The sequence below is a fragment of the Eriocheir sinensis genome, chromosome 31, assembly GCF_024679095.1.
Source record: "Eriocheir sinensis breed Jianghai 21 chromosome 31, ASM2467909v1, whole genome shotgun sequence".
Taxonomy (NCBI): domain Eukaryota; kingdom Metazoa; phylum Arthropoda; class Malacostraca; order Decapoda; family Varunidae; genus Eriocheir; species Eriocheir sinensis.
Genome location: NC_066539.1, coordinates 17113905 through 17128440, shown reverse-complemented (window position 1 = coordinate 17128440; position 14536 = coordinate 17113905). Strand labels below are relative to the sequence as shown.

Here is a 14536-nt window from a genome sequence, read left to right as displayed (position 1 = left end):
GTTCTTATGAGTGTTTCTTCACGTTCATATTAGAGAAGCCTTGTCGAAGTTCCACCAGGACCATATGTAGAACTACCAATGGTAACGCCCACAACTCTAGCGAAAGCCTTGTAATAGATATGTGTACTTGGGCTCGAAAAGGTTTAAGAAATATGGTCCTTAGTCCATGAAAGATTGTGAGCCTGTATGTGGACGAGGTGGACAAAGGAAGCCGACAAAAGTAGGTGGACGTAAAAGACACAGGAATAATAAAAAGAAAATCACCCCAGAAAGTGTATTGCAAATGACACCCTGCACGTAAATCAAGGCTATAGAAAGTTCCCGTAGTCGCTCTCAGCCATACGATATGTACTTTGAGTTTTCTGTGTCCCGTTAAAAGCTGTTCTTTGATGCATAAGATCAACCAACCATCACTCTCAAAGCTTAACAGGATGAGAGAGCGAGAGCGCGAGAGAGAGAGAGAGAGAGAGAGAGAGAGAGAGAGAGAGAGAGAGAGAGAGAGAGAGAGAGAGAGATTTAATATAGAAAATACAAACTGATGGAAAAAGAAAGAAAGGAGAGAAAAAGTTAGATAAGTGGAGGGGAGAACAAAAGAGATCAACGGATTAAAAAAAAAACTAAACAGAATGATAAAAAAGCCAGAGGAAAATAATAGGACAAGGAGAACGAGTCAGTGGAGGAAGAAGAGGAGGAAGAGGAGGAAGAGGATGAGGGGGAGGGGTAGGAGCAGGGCGAGGGTGTTAAGCAATAAAAGAGGACGAAGATTACGAGGGGAAAAAACTTGAAAATGTTAAGATAGCTATTAAGGAGGAAGGAAAGGGATAAAAAAGTAAGAGAAAATATGATTAAGGCACAATTAAAAATACCAGTGGATGCCTCTAGGAGTCTAAAAATAATGATCACGAAGAAACGGCCTTAAAATTGAGTAACGAGAAAACACACACTCACAAGAACATCAAAACTCTGGGAAAAAAACAAGTAGCAAAACAGGAGCGAGGAAAAAAAAAATATGCTGGTTAGGCTTGAGGAGGGGGAGGAGGAGCAGAAAAAAAGAATAGAAAGAATATGAAAAATAATAAATCTATGGACATGGTTACTCCAGTTTCCATATATACAATGAAAGAATGAAAATACTGGTTAGTCTGAATCACTTCCTTCTAAAACCATGCTGGGTATCGGATATTTTAGTTATCATCTAGAACTTGACAAACTTTTCTAATATTATTCTCAAACATCCTGTCTTCCGCTAATACGAGTCTCAGAACGTGTAGTTAAAGGCCACTTATCAGTTGTTTAGAAAATGGATGTAACTTTTTCCAGTTTTCAGTCTCAAGTGACCTTGTTTTGTCGTAATGAACGATCTGTACGAACAGGGAAGTATAAGCAGACAGAGGAGAATATAATGAAATAGAATGAACACTAGAGGAGGAAAAGGACGAAGAGGAGGAGGAGGAGGAGGAGGAGGGAGAGGAGGAGGGAGAGGAGAAAGAGGAAGACTCGGAGGTAGAATCGGAGAGGGAAGGGGAGCAGGAGGATTAGGAGAAGAGAGAGGATAAGGAGTAAGAAGATAAATAGGAAGAGGCAGTCCAGTAAAAGCTTTTTCTGGCTACTGGCGAGTCTGATCATTAGAAGGGAAGTAGGACACCTATTCCGTGATTCTATTCTTCTCACTTTCTACTCCCTGATCTTTCTACCTTGCACTCCCTGACCTCTTCTTTATACCTTCTACTCCTTGACCTCTTCTTCCAACCTCCTACTCACTGACCTCTGCTTACCTTCTATTTACTGATCTGTTTTTCCAACTTTCTACTCCTTGACATTTTACCTTACACTCACTGACGTTTTACTTTTTCCTTCTACTCCTTGACCTCTTTTTACTACCTCTACTCACTGACCTATTCCTCCCGGCTGCTCCCTGGCATCTATTCCTTATTCATTACTTTCCGTCGTAGGGTATGACTGCTTGCAACGGGAGTATATTTATCTTGAATGAAAACACGAGCAGAAAATACTAAATAAAAAGTCGTGGGGAGCAAAAGAAGCTTACTGTTTTCGCACCTGCACTGTTTAGGTGGACAAAGTAATACCTGTGGTTTGTATTGTTCCCTTTTCTCTTTTTCCTAATGCTTCTTATCATTACAGCCTTTTACTTTTCCTCTTTTCTTTTCCTATTCTATGTCTTGTTCTTCCCTCCCAAGTCCTTTCTTCTGTTGCTTATTTTCCATTTCTTCTATTTAACCCGTTGAGGAGGTAAGGTAAAGTAAGGAAAAATAAGGTGAGTAAAGTAACGAAAAAGGATGAGATGGGATGCAAAAGTAGGCCAGGTAGGAGGAGAGAAAGAAAACTAAAGTAAAAAAGGAAGATCACGGAAAAGAAAAGAAAATAGTGAGGTGTGTTCACACAAACAAGGGATGAGAAGTATGAAGGGGCAGAGAAAAGTTTAAGAGAGAGTGTGAACGAAGCGAGTGACAAGGAAAAAAAAGATGCAGTGAAATTCTGAGCGACAGAATACAAAAGGAGCAGGATAAAGAAGGAAAGAAAGAGACAAAGGTATCTTGCAGGGAGAGCTTTAGGGAAATAGAAAGAGAGATAAAATGATAAACGTTAGATGGATACACAGGATATATACCTGCAAATACAATAAACGGATGGCAAACTAAAAAAAATCACTACATGGAAAGATTACGAGTTTGTGAAAGCATCAAACCAAGATATTCCAACACATTATTCAAATGAAGTAAAAGAAATATACTTCAGGAAGGAAGAGAAATAAGTAAGAACATCAAGTTAATAGTTTAGTGAGTGTGTATGTAAATAAATTAGGAGGTAAGTAGGTAAGGAAGAAAGGAGGGAGAAAGAAGGAAGGAAAGAGGGACTAATACAGATGAGAGGAAGAAGATGAAGTAGACAAAGAAAATATAAATAAAAAGAAAACGGACTGCAGGAATAAAACAACATGGAAGAACAAAAGCAACAGGAGGAGGAGGGAGAGGAGAAGGAGGAAGAGAAGCAGGTAAGGAATAAAAATAAAGAGAACAAGAAAAAACGGGCTGGAGGGAAAAGAGAACGAGGAAGAAGAAGCAACTACTGACACGTGACTTACAGGGAATGAATAAAGACGAACGAAAGCCAAGAGACTTACACTTGACGCTGAGCACGACTGGCTGGCTGGTCCCCTCGCCCTCGCTGTTGACGGCCGTGCAGGTGTAAAAGCCCGCCGCGTCCTTGGCCAGGCCCTGAAGCACCAAGGTCTGGTTCTGGATGAGGACTCCCTTGGTGGCACGATGCTCCACCGGGTCACCCTTCAGCGGGGGAAAGAAAGCAAGAGTCCGGGTTAGCGGGAAGACGAAAAGAAGTTGAAGTAGAAAGTTGAGGAGAAGAAACTGTGGGAGGAAATGTTGCGGGTAAAGCACAAATAAAAGTTGGGTACGGTGTTAGGGCGTGAAAAGGAGTAAAGAAATGAGAGAAAGGAGGAGTAAGGGAAGGGGTGAAAGGGGTGAAGTGTGTGTGTGTGTATGTGTGTGTGTGTGTGTGTGTGTGTGTGTGTGTGTGTGTGTGTGTGTGTGTAGGCCCCCCTCTTGCTCTTCCACCTAATGCTGTTGCTTGCCTGCCTCAGATACGAACCACCCACCCACCCACCACCAATACTACTCCAACACCATACCCCAACCACCACCATCACCAACACCAACACTACCATCACCACCACAAACACCATTACCATCACCACCGCCACCGCCTTTTCCTGGTCTGCCTCGCTCTTCCTTTGCCCCAAGTGACCACCCGCCATCACACATCGTCCATCACCTAACTACTTTATCTCCCCCTCCCCCCTCCTCTCTCTCTCTCTCTCTCTCTCTCTCTCTCTCTTCATTTTACTTTTAACATCTCTTCCCTTTCTCCTTTACGCATCACGATTCTCTTTCCGATATCCTGCTTTAACAAAATTTTCATCCTGCTTCTCCTGTTTCATTTATTTTCTTCCCACTTCTCAAACTCCTCTTCATCCGTTCCCCATCCTCCTCCTCCTCCTCCTCCCCTTCCTTCTCCCCCTCCTCCTCTTCTTCTTCCTCTTACTCCTCCGACAATCTACTGTTCCTGGGTGAATTTTTGAAGTGTGAATTTCAGATCGGAATTTCGCGTTTCTCGTTCTTCTTCATTTCCATGTCTTCCATATTTATTCGCTCCCTCGCCGCCTTCCTTCCCTCTGCGTCTCTGCCCGTCCGGTTTCGTCTTTTAGGAATCTTCTGACGCAGATTTTTCTTCTCTTGTCCTTGATTGATCAGTTTACTTCGACATTCTCACCCATTATATAATTTTTTTCCTTTTCTTGTTTTTCTTTATTTTCCTTTTCTTATACATATCTCAACTGACCTAGTTCATCGTATCACGTTTTAAGTTTGTTTTATCTTTTTTTTCTGCTTTGTCTTCATCACCTTTTATTCTAAGTCTTTTTTTTCTACGACAGCTGTCTACTCTGACCACCTACGTCCTTTTTTTTTCTTTTTTTATTCTCTTGGTTTTCTTTTCTTTCATCAGCATCTGTTGTGTGGGCAAACGATGCCTTCCCACCAGACACACACGGTCTTCGGGGGATATTCTTTATTCACGACTTCGCTTCATATTTATGTATTTAGGCTCTTTCTTTTCAACAGTTTTTTTTCTGGAGGGACTTTTCTTGAATGTAATACACAATACACATTACTATCATATATTTTTTCTTCTTTTGTGCTCTCATCCAATCTTCAACAGCGGGACGACGATACGTCTTATGCGATATTGATACTCTTCTTTTATATTTCTTTATGTTTTGCGTCTTTTGAACTCGTCATAGCAACGCGTCACGCACCTCAACCTTTGCCATTATGTTTAAGCTAAATTCTGCTGGTAATGCAAAGCAGTTCCTTGGCCTGATTTTCACAAGCTTTTCTTTTATAATAGATTCTTAAAGACGAGGTGAAGCGCAAACATTGAAAGTTAAACAAAGAGGATGACGCGGAGACGGGGAGGAGGAGGAGGACAAACGAGACTACAACACTCTGGAATTTCAAAGCTTCTGGGACACACAAACACACGCGCAATAACTCCCATGGTGTAATGATTAAGAAATTCATTTGCAATCTAAACAGACGGAGATCCGAGCCTTGCTATAACCAAAAGATTTTACAATTGGAAAAGAACGGTTGCTGTCTCTCTTGAGCAAAGGTGATGGGTGTGTGTGACGAGGTCCTTATATGCCCATAGATCAGTTGAAGAAGCACCATTTTTATTTCTCCCGGGAGGGTGCTGGCTGGCGATCAGAGTCTACCAAGTGATCAGATCGCGAGTTAGTTACACGCATAACATAATATAAAAAAAGTGTATGTTTGACGCTGCTGGGAAGAAGGCAAGATAAAAAGGGAGGCATAGGCTAAGTTGCGCGTGGCCTTGTGGTTTAACGCCGTCTGATTGCAATAGTAGTAGTAGTAGTAGTAGTAGTAGTAGCAGTAGTAGTAGTAGTAGTGTTAGCAGTTTGACCTTTCTTTCGGCCGCCTCTTTTGATTCTTTTTTGGGAGCAGCGAGTAGCGGGCTTTTTTTTTATTGTTTTCTTTTTTGTGTGTGCCCTTGAGCTGTCTCCTTTGTTGTAAAAAAAAAGTAGTAGTACCACCAGCAGTAGTAATAACAAAAATAGTAGTTGGAGAAGCAGTAGCAGCATTATTATCAATACATATATTATTATTATTATAATTATTATAATTATTGTTGTTATTATTATTATTATTATTATTATTATTATTATTATTATTATTATTATTATTATTATTATTATTATTATTATTATTATTATTATTTATAATTTTTGGTCATTATATGTAAGCACCACAAAACTCATTAATCTTATAATAATTATCATTGTAAGTATAATAATTATTATTACATATGAAAATAAGAAATATGGAGTCTGCAGGAAGCGGGTAGGCCTATGTAAGGCAACTCCTGTAGACCTGATCCTACCTAACCTTACTATCCACAATTTTATCTATTTTTTTCTTGAATGTATCTTCTAACCTTACATTTTCTATCTACACAAAGCCATTTACTCCCAAGAAAATAGGAGCTTATTAATTTATGTAACTTTTATGGAAACCTTCGAAGTCTTCCTCTCAAATTCTGATTTCTCCTTCCCACGTCTCATTCGTTTCTCAAACTTTTGAAACTTCTCTTCTTTATAATGCCATCATTTTCTTAGCTCATACCCAACCCATGGTCCACATTTTTAATCAGTGTACCTCCCCTCTTTCTCACCTCAGCAGGAGACACAATTTGACACTTACGTTATGGAACCAGGAGACGAGGCGCACGGTGGGGTTGGCGTTGATGTGACACTCGAAGTACACGTCGTCACCCTCCTTGATGTTGTCCGGGTTTAGGTTGTTGCCCATCTGAAGCGTCACAACGGGCTTGTCTGGGGGCGGAAAGGAGAAGGGGTCAGAGGAAGGGAAAAATGTAATGAGAAGGATAGGAGTGAGGCGAGTAGGAGTATGGGATAGAATGTGACAGAGGGGAAAGGAATATGGTCAGAGCAAATAAGGAGAGACAAAACAGGGAGACTAATGTAAATAGACAGACTGACAGACGAAGACAACATTCACAACATACACAAACAAAACAATAAGAAAAAATAACGAGACGGGTGAGTGTTCCTGCATTACCTAAATTTTCCACGCATACACACTGAAAAAAAAACCCACCCAACTGGGGAAATATTGCCAGCCATCTTTTTTTTTCCCACGCGTCAAATTTTGGAGCGGCGCGCCATTCCCCGGCATTGGAGAGGCGGCCCGAGATGGGAAAAGTTTAGCTGAAGAGGAAGGAAGGGCTTGTGTTACAGCCGCCCGCCCCGAGCTGGCCGCACAATGGTTGGCGACACTGCGGTCTTATTGAATATTGCCCGGCCCGGATGGTGAGACTGGGCGGGGACAGAGCTGCAGGGGCGGATTCAGGGTGGTTGTGGTGATGGTGGTGGTGGTAGGGGTGGTGGTGGGGGAGGGGGTGATGGTGGGTGAAGTGGCTTGTCGAAGGTAACGAAAACAACGTGACTGCCTATAGCGCCACCGGGATGAAACCAATATGCATGCAGACGGGATAGCGTGGGAGGTGACTGTCGTGGACAGTCCTGGCCATTATTTCAACAGACTGGTTATTGCCTAGCTGCCCCGTCCACCACTAAACTAGTCTTGGGAGTCGACTGCTATCGTCGTGTACTCGTACCGTTGTTCGAGTCACCGCCGCGGTAGAACGGACGTGCTGTATGCAAGAAATCGCCCGGCTGGAAAAACACATCCAAGTACTTTTACGGTACCGCCACTTTCCTCCTCAATTGTGCAGGGCAGAATATATATATATATATATATATATATATATATATATATATATATATATATATATATATATATATATATATATATATATATATATATATATATATATATATATATATATATATATATATATATATATATATATATATATATATATATATATATATATATATATATATATATATATATATATATATATATATATATATATATATATATATATATATATATATATATATATATATATATATATATATATATATATATATATATATATATATATATATTTGGAGAAATGCCGCTTAATAATGAGAATATTATCAGACGTTCAGCAAAGGAGGAGTAAAAATGATCTTCCTCAACAAGTTATCAAACGTTAGGTTTGAGTGGGTAATAAAACGTCCTTCCGGGATGGATAAACATACCGTACAAGCGATCCTTCATTTCAATTGCTCCCCCTTTTCTTTATCTTCCCTTTCTATATATTTTTATTTCCATTTCATAAATATTGCATTAGTGTTAAGGCCTCCCAGGCCAGTGACATGCAGTGATGAGCAGTGATGTTTTTTACTCCGGTTGAAACATATGATAAGAGGAAAGGTGTACAAATATTATATGAACTCAAATTATTAAGCAATCAATTATGTGCTGTATCGGCAGGGTTTTCGCAATCGTTGGCAATGAATCGGCGGTTGTTAACGCTTGATGTTCATAGTGTTTAATTAAAGCTTTGAATTTTTATGATGAAACAAACTCGTGTCAAAAAAGTATACAAGGAATTCAAGAAGCCATCCACAGAATTCTTATGTCCTCCGAAATGCTTATCCGAAATATGAAACAACGCATGTGCCGGGTGCGAGGGGAAGCTAATTCAATAAGGGGTAGAGTGCTCGGCTCAATTAATTTTCTTTTTCTTTCTTACACGACAAGAACTCGAGTTTTTCATTTTTACTCTCTCCCTCCCTTCTTTGCGAGGCGGCGGCAGTCGAAACTTGACGAGATTGAAATCCTAGCGTTAATTAAAATACAGAAGTGACGAGGAGGAGGAGGAGGAGGAGGAGGAGGAGGAGGAAGATGAAAAAGAGGAAGAAGAGGAGTAAGAAGAGGCGCAGAAAAGAGGAAAGGAAGGTAAAATTGAGTGAGTCGTCGCCAACACTGCTGCTACAATGCGAATCTGAGTAGTGGTGGTTGTGGTGGTAATGGTGGCGGTGGCTGAGTTGGTGATAGCGATGAAGCTCGATGTGGTGTGGTGACGGTGGCGGCTGTAAATGATGGCAAGGAAATAAAATATAAAAGAAAAACTCGAGGAAAACTATTACGTGAAAAATTAACGAGGAAGATATCATCATTTGGGAGGTCACGAGACTGGTTACCTTACGAGTATAAATAAAATATATACACTGGATACACATTACATACTGAAGACGGTACTCACTGACTTTTTCTCTGTATCATATCTATCTGTCTATATATCTCTTTCTCTCCCCTCCCCGGCACACCTGAGCTCACTGCGGGTCCAACACACACACAGGTAATCAACAGAGCAGCAGGACCACGGCAAAGCAGGAGCGAGAGCCACAAGGGAAATCTTGCTGCTGGGTCTGCTGGCGGAAGGCAACACAGCAGACCCATTGGTACGGAAAGAAAGGGGTGAACGCTCTCCAGGGGACCCAAACACTTTACCGTGGAAGGAGGGGATGGAAGCCGCTGTAGCAAGGAACGCAGGAACGGCACAAAACACAGGCGGCTGGAGCACTATATATGAGGCCCGGGAGTAGCTTTGTGATATTGTATATACACCCGTGGGAGGAGGGGGAGGAGAAAGTGGAGGGGGAAGAGGAGGAGAAGGAGGATGGATATATAATAATAATGTTAGTAAAAATAAAAATGAGAGGAACTGAAAAGCGGAAAAAAACGAAGACGAGGAGAATGAGAGAATAGAAAAGGTAAAATAAATAAGGGGAAGGGAATGAGAAAAAAAGCGGATGAAGCATGATTGTGATGTGTGTGTGTGTGTGAGAGAGAGAGAGAGAGAGAGAGAGAGAGAGAGAGAGAGAGAGAGAGAGAGAGAGAGAGAGAGAGAGAGAGAGAGAGAGAGAGAGAGAGAGAGAGAGAGAGAGAGAGAGAGAGAGAGAGAGAGAGAGAGAGAGAGTACATAAAAACACGTCGACAAACATGCTGACGCCGAAATAGGCAAATAACGACCATTCGAGGAAGGTTTACCGAGTGCGGTGATGAAGACTGACTTTTATGGGCACGGAAAGCCGCGGCAAGTAAAGGAAACCCCGGGAATGAGAGGGAGAAGCCTTACTATTGCTACGGGGGAGACCTGGCGCGGGGATAGAAAGCCCCGGCGAGGGAAACTAGAACCGAAATTACCAAACTTCCTCTTCCTAAACTTGGCCGCCGGCGGGTGATACACAACCGTACAGGTGGATGTAAAGAAGGATGGGTGGTGGTAGGTGTGCAGCCTCAGGTAGCCCCATGTGCCGAAATGCCATTAAGAGGTTGAGGAAAAAGACTTTATGATCATTAAAACTAACATTAAAACCACCTTTACTGAGGCTAGACCACCGAAAAGTAATGCCAAGTCTTCTCTCCTTCTACTGGATGACTATAAACTTTTACCCAGTCTCACCTCGGCCTCTCCCTCCCTGCCTCTACCTCCCTCCCTTCCACACTTTCTAGGACCCCTCTTGCTCCCACCACCTTTTCCACTTCTTTATCCACCTCCCCATATTTAACTCTTTATACCCTGTTCTCTATCCCATTGTTTATCAACCTTCCTCTCTCTATCTTTACCTCCTTCCTTTCACAATTTTTCCTGACAACTCTCTATATATTAACAGGTCTCTTCTTCCTCATTTCCTTCCCTCTACACTCCTTTTACCTCCCTTTTTCTCCCTGTCTTTTTACCTCTCTTTCCCTCCATTACTCTTCACCTTGTTCAACTTCCCTGACTTGAACAAGACGTAGCACTCAAAATTTGTAGGCGTCAGGGCAGAGAGACGACCAAGTGAAGAGATGGCATAAGGGAGGAGGATGACAGAATACACTAACGACAGCTAAGAGGTGGAGAAGCTTGTGAAACACCTTTGTCTTGCAGTGGACTAGTAATGACTGAAAACGATGATCATGATGACCATTCTCTCTATAGTTTGTCTCCCTATCACACCCCCTCTTGCTTAGCCTCCCTCTTCCTCCTATCCTCTCTTCACCTCCTCCTCCACGCGGATAGTCCCACATGGAGACTCTTTTACGGCGTGGACGAGCCTGACCTCGAGAGGCGATCATTCTCGGGAGTTACGAGCGCGATAACTGAAGACTTGTGATGCTGCTGACGAGCCTCGGGGCCTCTCAGGGGTTCGCCGCCGCCCTCGTCATTACAAATTGAACCGCACCTTCCCAAAGATAAACATTTACACGCGGGCCGCTGCCACGCCGCGCCGCTGCCCTCTCCGCCGTTTGATCTTGTTTAAGCTCGGCAGGTACTCAATGGACAGATATAAGAGATTTTCTGTTTATAATCACTTGACTCCTTGAGGTTTTGATTTTATTGGATGGTTAATACTCGTTATATGTAGAGACTACGGGATTCACGACTCAGTTCTATTATTATCCTGGATGACTAAAAGACCACAGGGAGACAATTCACGACCTTTCAATGTTGTCATAAGTGCGAAGGGTTACAACAGGAGTCATTGTGAAAGTGACCGTTCCGTTTATCTCATTACGTACGCAATTGTTCTCCTACTCCTCTTTTTCACTTTAGTCTACGGATTTTGTTTACGTGGATACTTAAGAGCTAATTAGAGTGAGTGTGAAACGAATACGCTCCATCAAAGGTAATTGCACTCCTATTCCCTCCCCATTAAGTGAAATTGAACACCTTTGCTTTGATTTGAATAATAAGAGAAACGGAAGAGAGAGCATCGCGAGGGTGACAACGGTTGATCAGTGTAACGCTCTTGCAGCTGGCGAGGGTAACACGAGTGATTATTCAACTTTTTTTTCTCCTTCCTTCCACTCTTTTTCCCATATTATCTTTTCTTCTCTACCTTCTTCTCTTCCTCTTCTCTACCTTTGTCTACTAGTTTCCTCCTCCTCTTAATCCTCCCTTCCTATTTTTTCATTATTGTTTTTTTAAGCCCTTGAACTGTTTCCTTTGCTGTAAAAAAAAAAATTTTCCTATATTGTAATTCTCATCTTCTACTTCTCCTTCCCCTTTTCTTCTATATCTTTTTTCTACGTTTTTTTCTTCCCCTTCCTCAGTTCCACTCTTTTTCTCCAGCTTCTTCCCTTTCTCTTCTCTATCTTCTTTTACTTTTTTCCTCTCCCTTCCTCCCTTTCACTCTTCTTCCCATATTTTCATTTTCTTCTTCTTAATCTTCTTCCCTTTCACTTCTCGATCCTTTTCTACTTTTTCCTCTCCCTTCCTCCGTTCCACTCTTCTTCCCATATTGTCTTTTTTTTCTTCTCCACCTTCTTCCCTTTCTATTCGCCACCTTTTTCTACTTTTTTTTAAGAGTAACTAAGCCTCTCGCAGCAGACACAGGTGATAAAAGGCGATAACCATAATTATATCGCAGCCACACAGGTAGAGCCATATCTTCGCACCAGGGGAGACCACATCTGGATTACACGAATCGGATTTAGCTAAGTAGACACAGATAAAAGGCTTCCTATTTTACCTGCATACGATTTTTCAGTAAACTAGCTGACTTTTTTTTTTCCTCTCGTTCCTGGATTACTTTCTCTGCAAAAAAATGGGAAAGAAAGCAGAGGGGGGAGGATGGAAAAAACAATAGAGGATAAAAAGGGCACCCACCCACCAACTCTCCCAAACACACACACACACACACACACACACACACACACACACACACACACACACACACACACACACACACACACACACACACACACACACACACACATTACTAAAAAAGACAAAAGAATTTACAGTAATATCTCACTCCTTTCTATCTGAACCATTTAATGTATTCTGCTTAGCAAGTGGCATTAATAAGGAAAAAGAAAAATAAGAACAATATAAGGTAAACGGATATTGATCAGGTTAAAGGTCCCACTATAGTTTCTTACTCCCCCCTTCTCTCAACTTCCACCGCTCCCTGCCCCCGTCCCTTCGTCACAGGTAGAAGCGTAAGAAGAAAGTCTGGGGGGTAAACTCTCTCTCAGGACCATTAACTTGAATTTTAAACTCGAGCCCAACAATTGGAAAAAGTCGAGGACAAGCTTTTCCGAAAACTGCCTCGGTCGCACATGTATGAAAGTCAGGTTCTTTGAGTCTTTTATATATATATATATATATATATATATATATATATATATATATATATATATATATATATATATATATATATATATATATATATATATATATATATTATTTTGTTATAGTAAGGTCTTATTACTGTTCTCTTTGGGTATCTTCATTTATTTCTCCAGTTCTTATTTATGTTACGTCAGTATGAGTAGGTTGCCTTAGTATTTTTCTGTTGTATTTCTTCTACGCATATTTTTTGACCATAAGTGTATTATTGTTTTTTTTCTCTTTTTCTTTTTAATGATTATGATAATGAGTTACGTTCCCTGATTTTTATGTTCAGTATTTTCTTTATACTTATACTTAATGTTGTTATTTGTTCTCTTTCCGACTTATACATTTTTACTACAAGAACACTTTATTATGTTTTTTTTTTTTTTGCGGATATCCAACTCACGTTACTATTGCTTTTATCACTTTGTTCTCGCCATCACTAACCGTCTCCGTTTCTTTTGATTACCTGAGTGACTTTTTTCTTCTAACCTTACACGGGAGATAAAAGAACAGAGAGAGAGAGAGAGAGAGAGAGAGAGAGAGAGAGAGAGAGAGAGAGAGAGAGAGAGAGAGAAACAAAGGAAGAAATAGAAGAGAAAATAAAGAAAGGAAAGAATGAAAAGAAATGAAAACTAGCAGAAAATAAAATGAAAAAGAAAAAGAATGAATGAAAAAGAAAGGGAACAGAAAATAATAAAAAAAGAAAAAAAGGACAGGGAAAGAAACAAGGAAAGAAAGAACATGAAGGAAGGAGAGAGAGAGAGAGAGAGAGAGAGAGAGAGAGAGAGAGAGCGGAAGGAGGCCCAGGTAGAAAGGAGAGAGGAAGAAAGGAAAGAAGCTGGATAAAGGTGCCTACAAAACTAACCATTCACAGCGAACAAGATGCTAAAACTGAAGCCTCGCTCAACACACACACACACACACACACACACACACACACAATGGGGAGCCTCTAGAGTCCTTAAGGCTATGAACGCAAGACTAAAGGAGGGAAAAAGAAGCGAAGTGAGTCTGGGCAAAAACAAAAAATATATAACGTTGAGATGAGAAAAGAAAACGAGGCGAAAAGAGAAAGAAAAAGAGGATGTACAAAAGATCTGAAACGTAGCAAGCAAGTAAAGGGAAAGAGAGAGACTAAGAGTGAATACGGAGGAGGGTGTACAAAGACGTGGGATATAGCTGGTTAAGAGGAATTTTGCGAAAAGCTTACATGAGCTCTTCTCTCTCTCTCTAGAATCTTTTGGGATCCTAAGGTAAAAACCCGATGAAAGGTGTAACAGTGATCTTATTGAAAAGTATCAGGATAATGGTATGTTGAGAGAGAGAGAGAGAGAGAGAGAGAGAGAGAGAGAGAGAGAGAGAGAGAGAGAGAGAGAGAGAGAGAGAGAGAGAGAGAGAGAGAGAGAGAGAGAGAGAGAGAGAGAGAGAGAGAGAGAAATATAAACAAACAAGAAGACTGATACCAAACTAAACCATATAAAATACAAATAAAAAATACTCCACAGAGGTCTCAAACGAGTAAAATATACCTAAGAAACCTCAAAAATGAAAAAATAAACGTAAAAAGCATAAACAAAACAAAGATAAACATTAAACCACTACCAGAAGAAAAAAAAAATACGGAGAGGCGAGGCATGTAAAGAAGAAGAGTGTGACTTGGAGAAACACACTCCTGCATTTCTTTCCTCCAAGTAGGTGAGAGAGGAAGGGAGTCAAGGTGAGTTGTGGAGGGAGAGAAAAATGGAAGGATGGATGGGAAGGGAGGAGGCAAAGGCGAGAATGCAGGAAGGGAAAAAGCAGGGACAGAATTAGCTCCTGGAGAGATGAGTGTCAT

The 14536-nt window shown here is 41.0% G+C and overlaps 1 protein-coding gene across 2 annotated transcripts in view; it reads right to left on the bottom strand.

Annotated features, from left to right (window-relative positions):
* LOC127005979 (hemicentin-1-like) overlaps positions 1 to 14536 on the bottom strand; it is a 158374-nt gene that overhangs the window by 44924 nt on the left and 98914 nt on the right. For both annotated transcript variants that reach the window (XM_050875455.1, XM_050875456.1), the window contains exons 7-8: positions 6315 to 6445; positions 3143 to 3302 (exon numbers count right to left, since the gene is read on the bottom strand). In XM_050875455.1, the coding sequence (XP_050731412.1) occupies positions 3143 to 3302; positions 6315 to 6445 (291 nt within the window). The remainder of the gene's footprint in view (positions 1 to 3142; positions 3303 to 6314; positions 6446 to 14536) is intronic.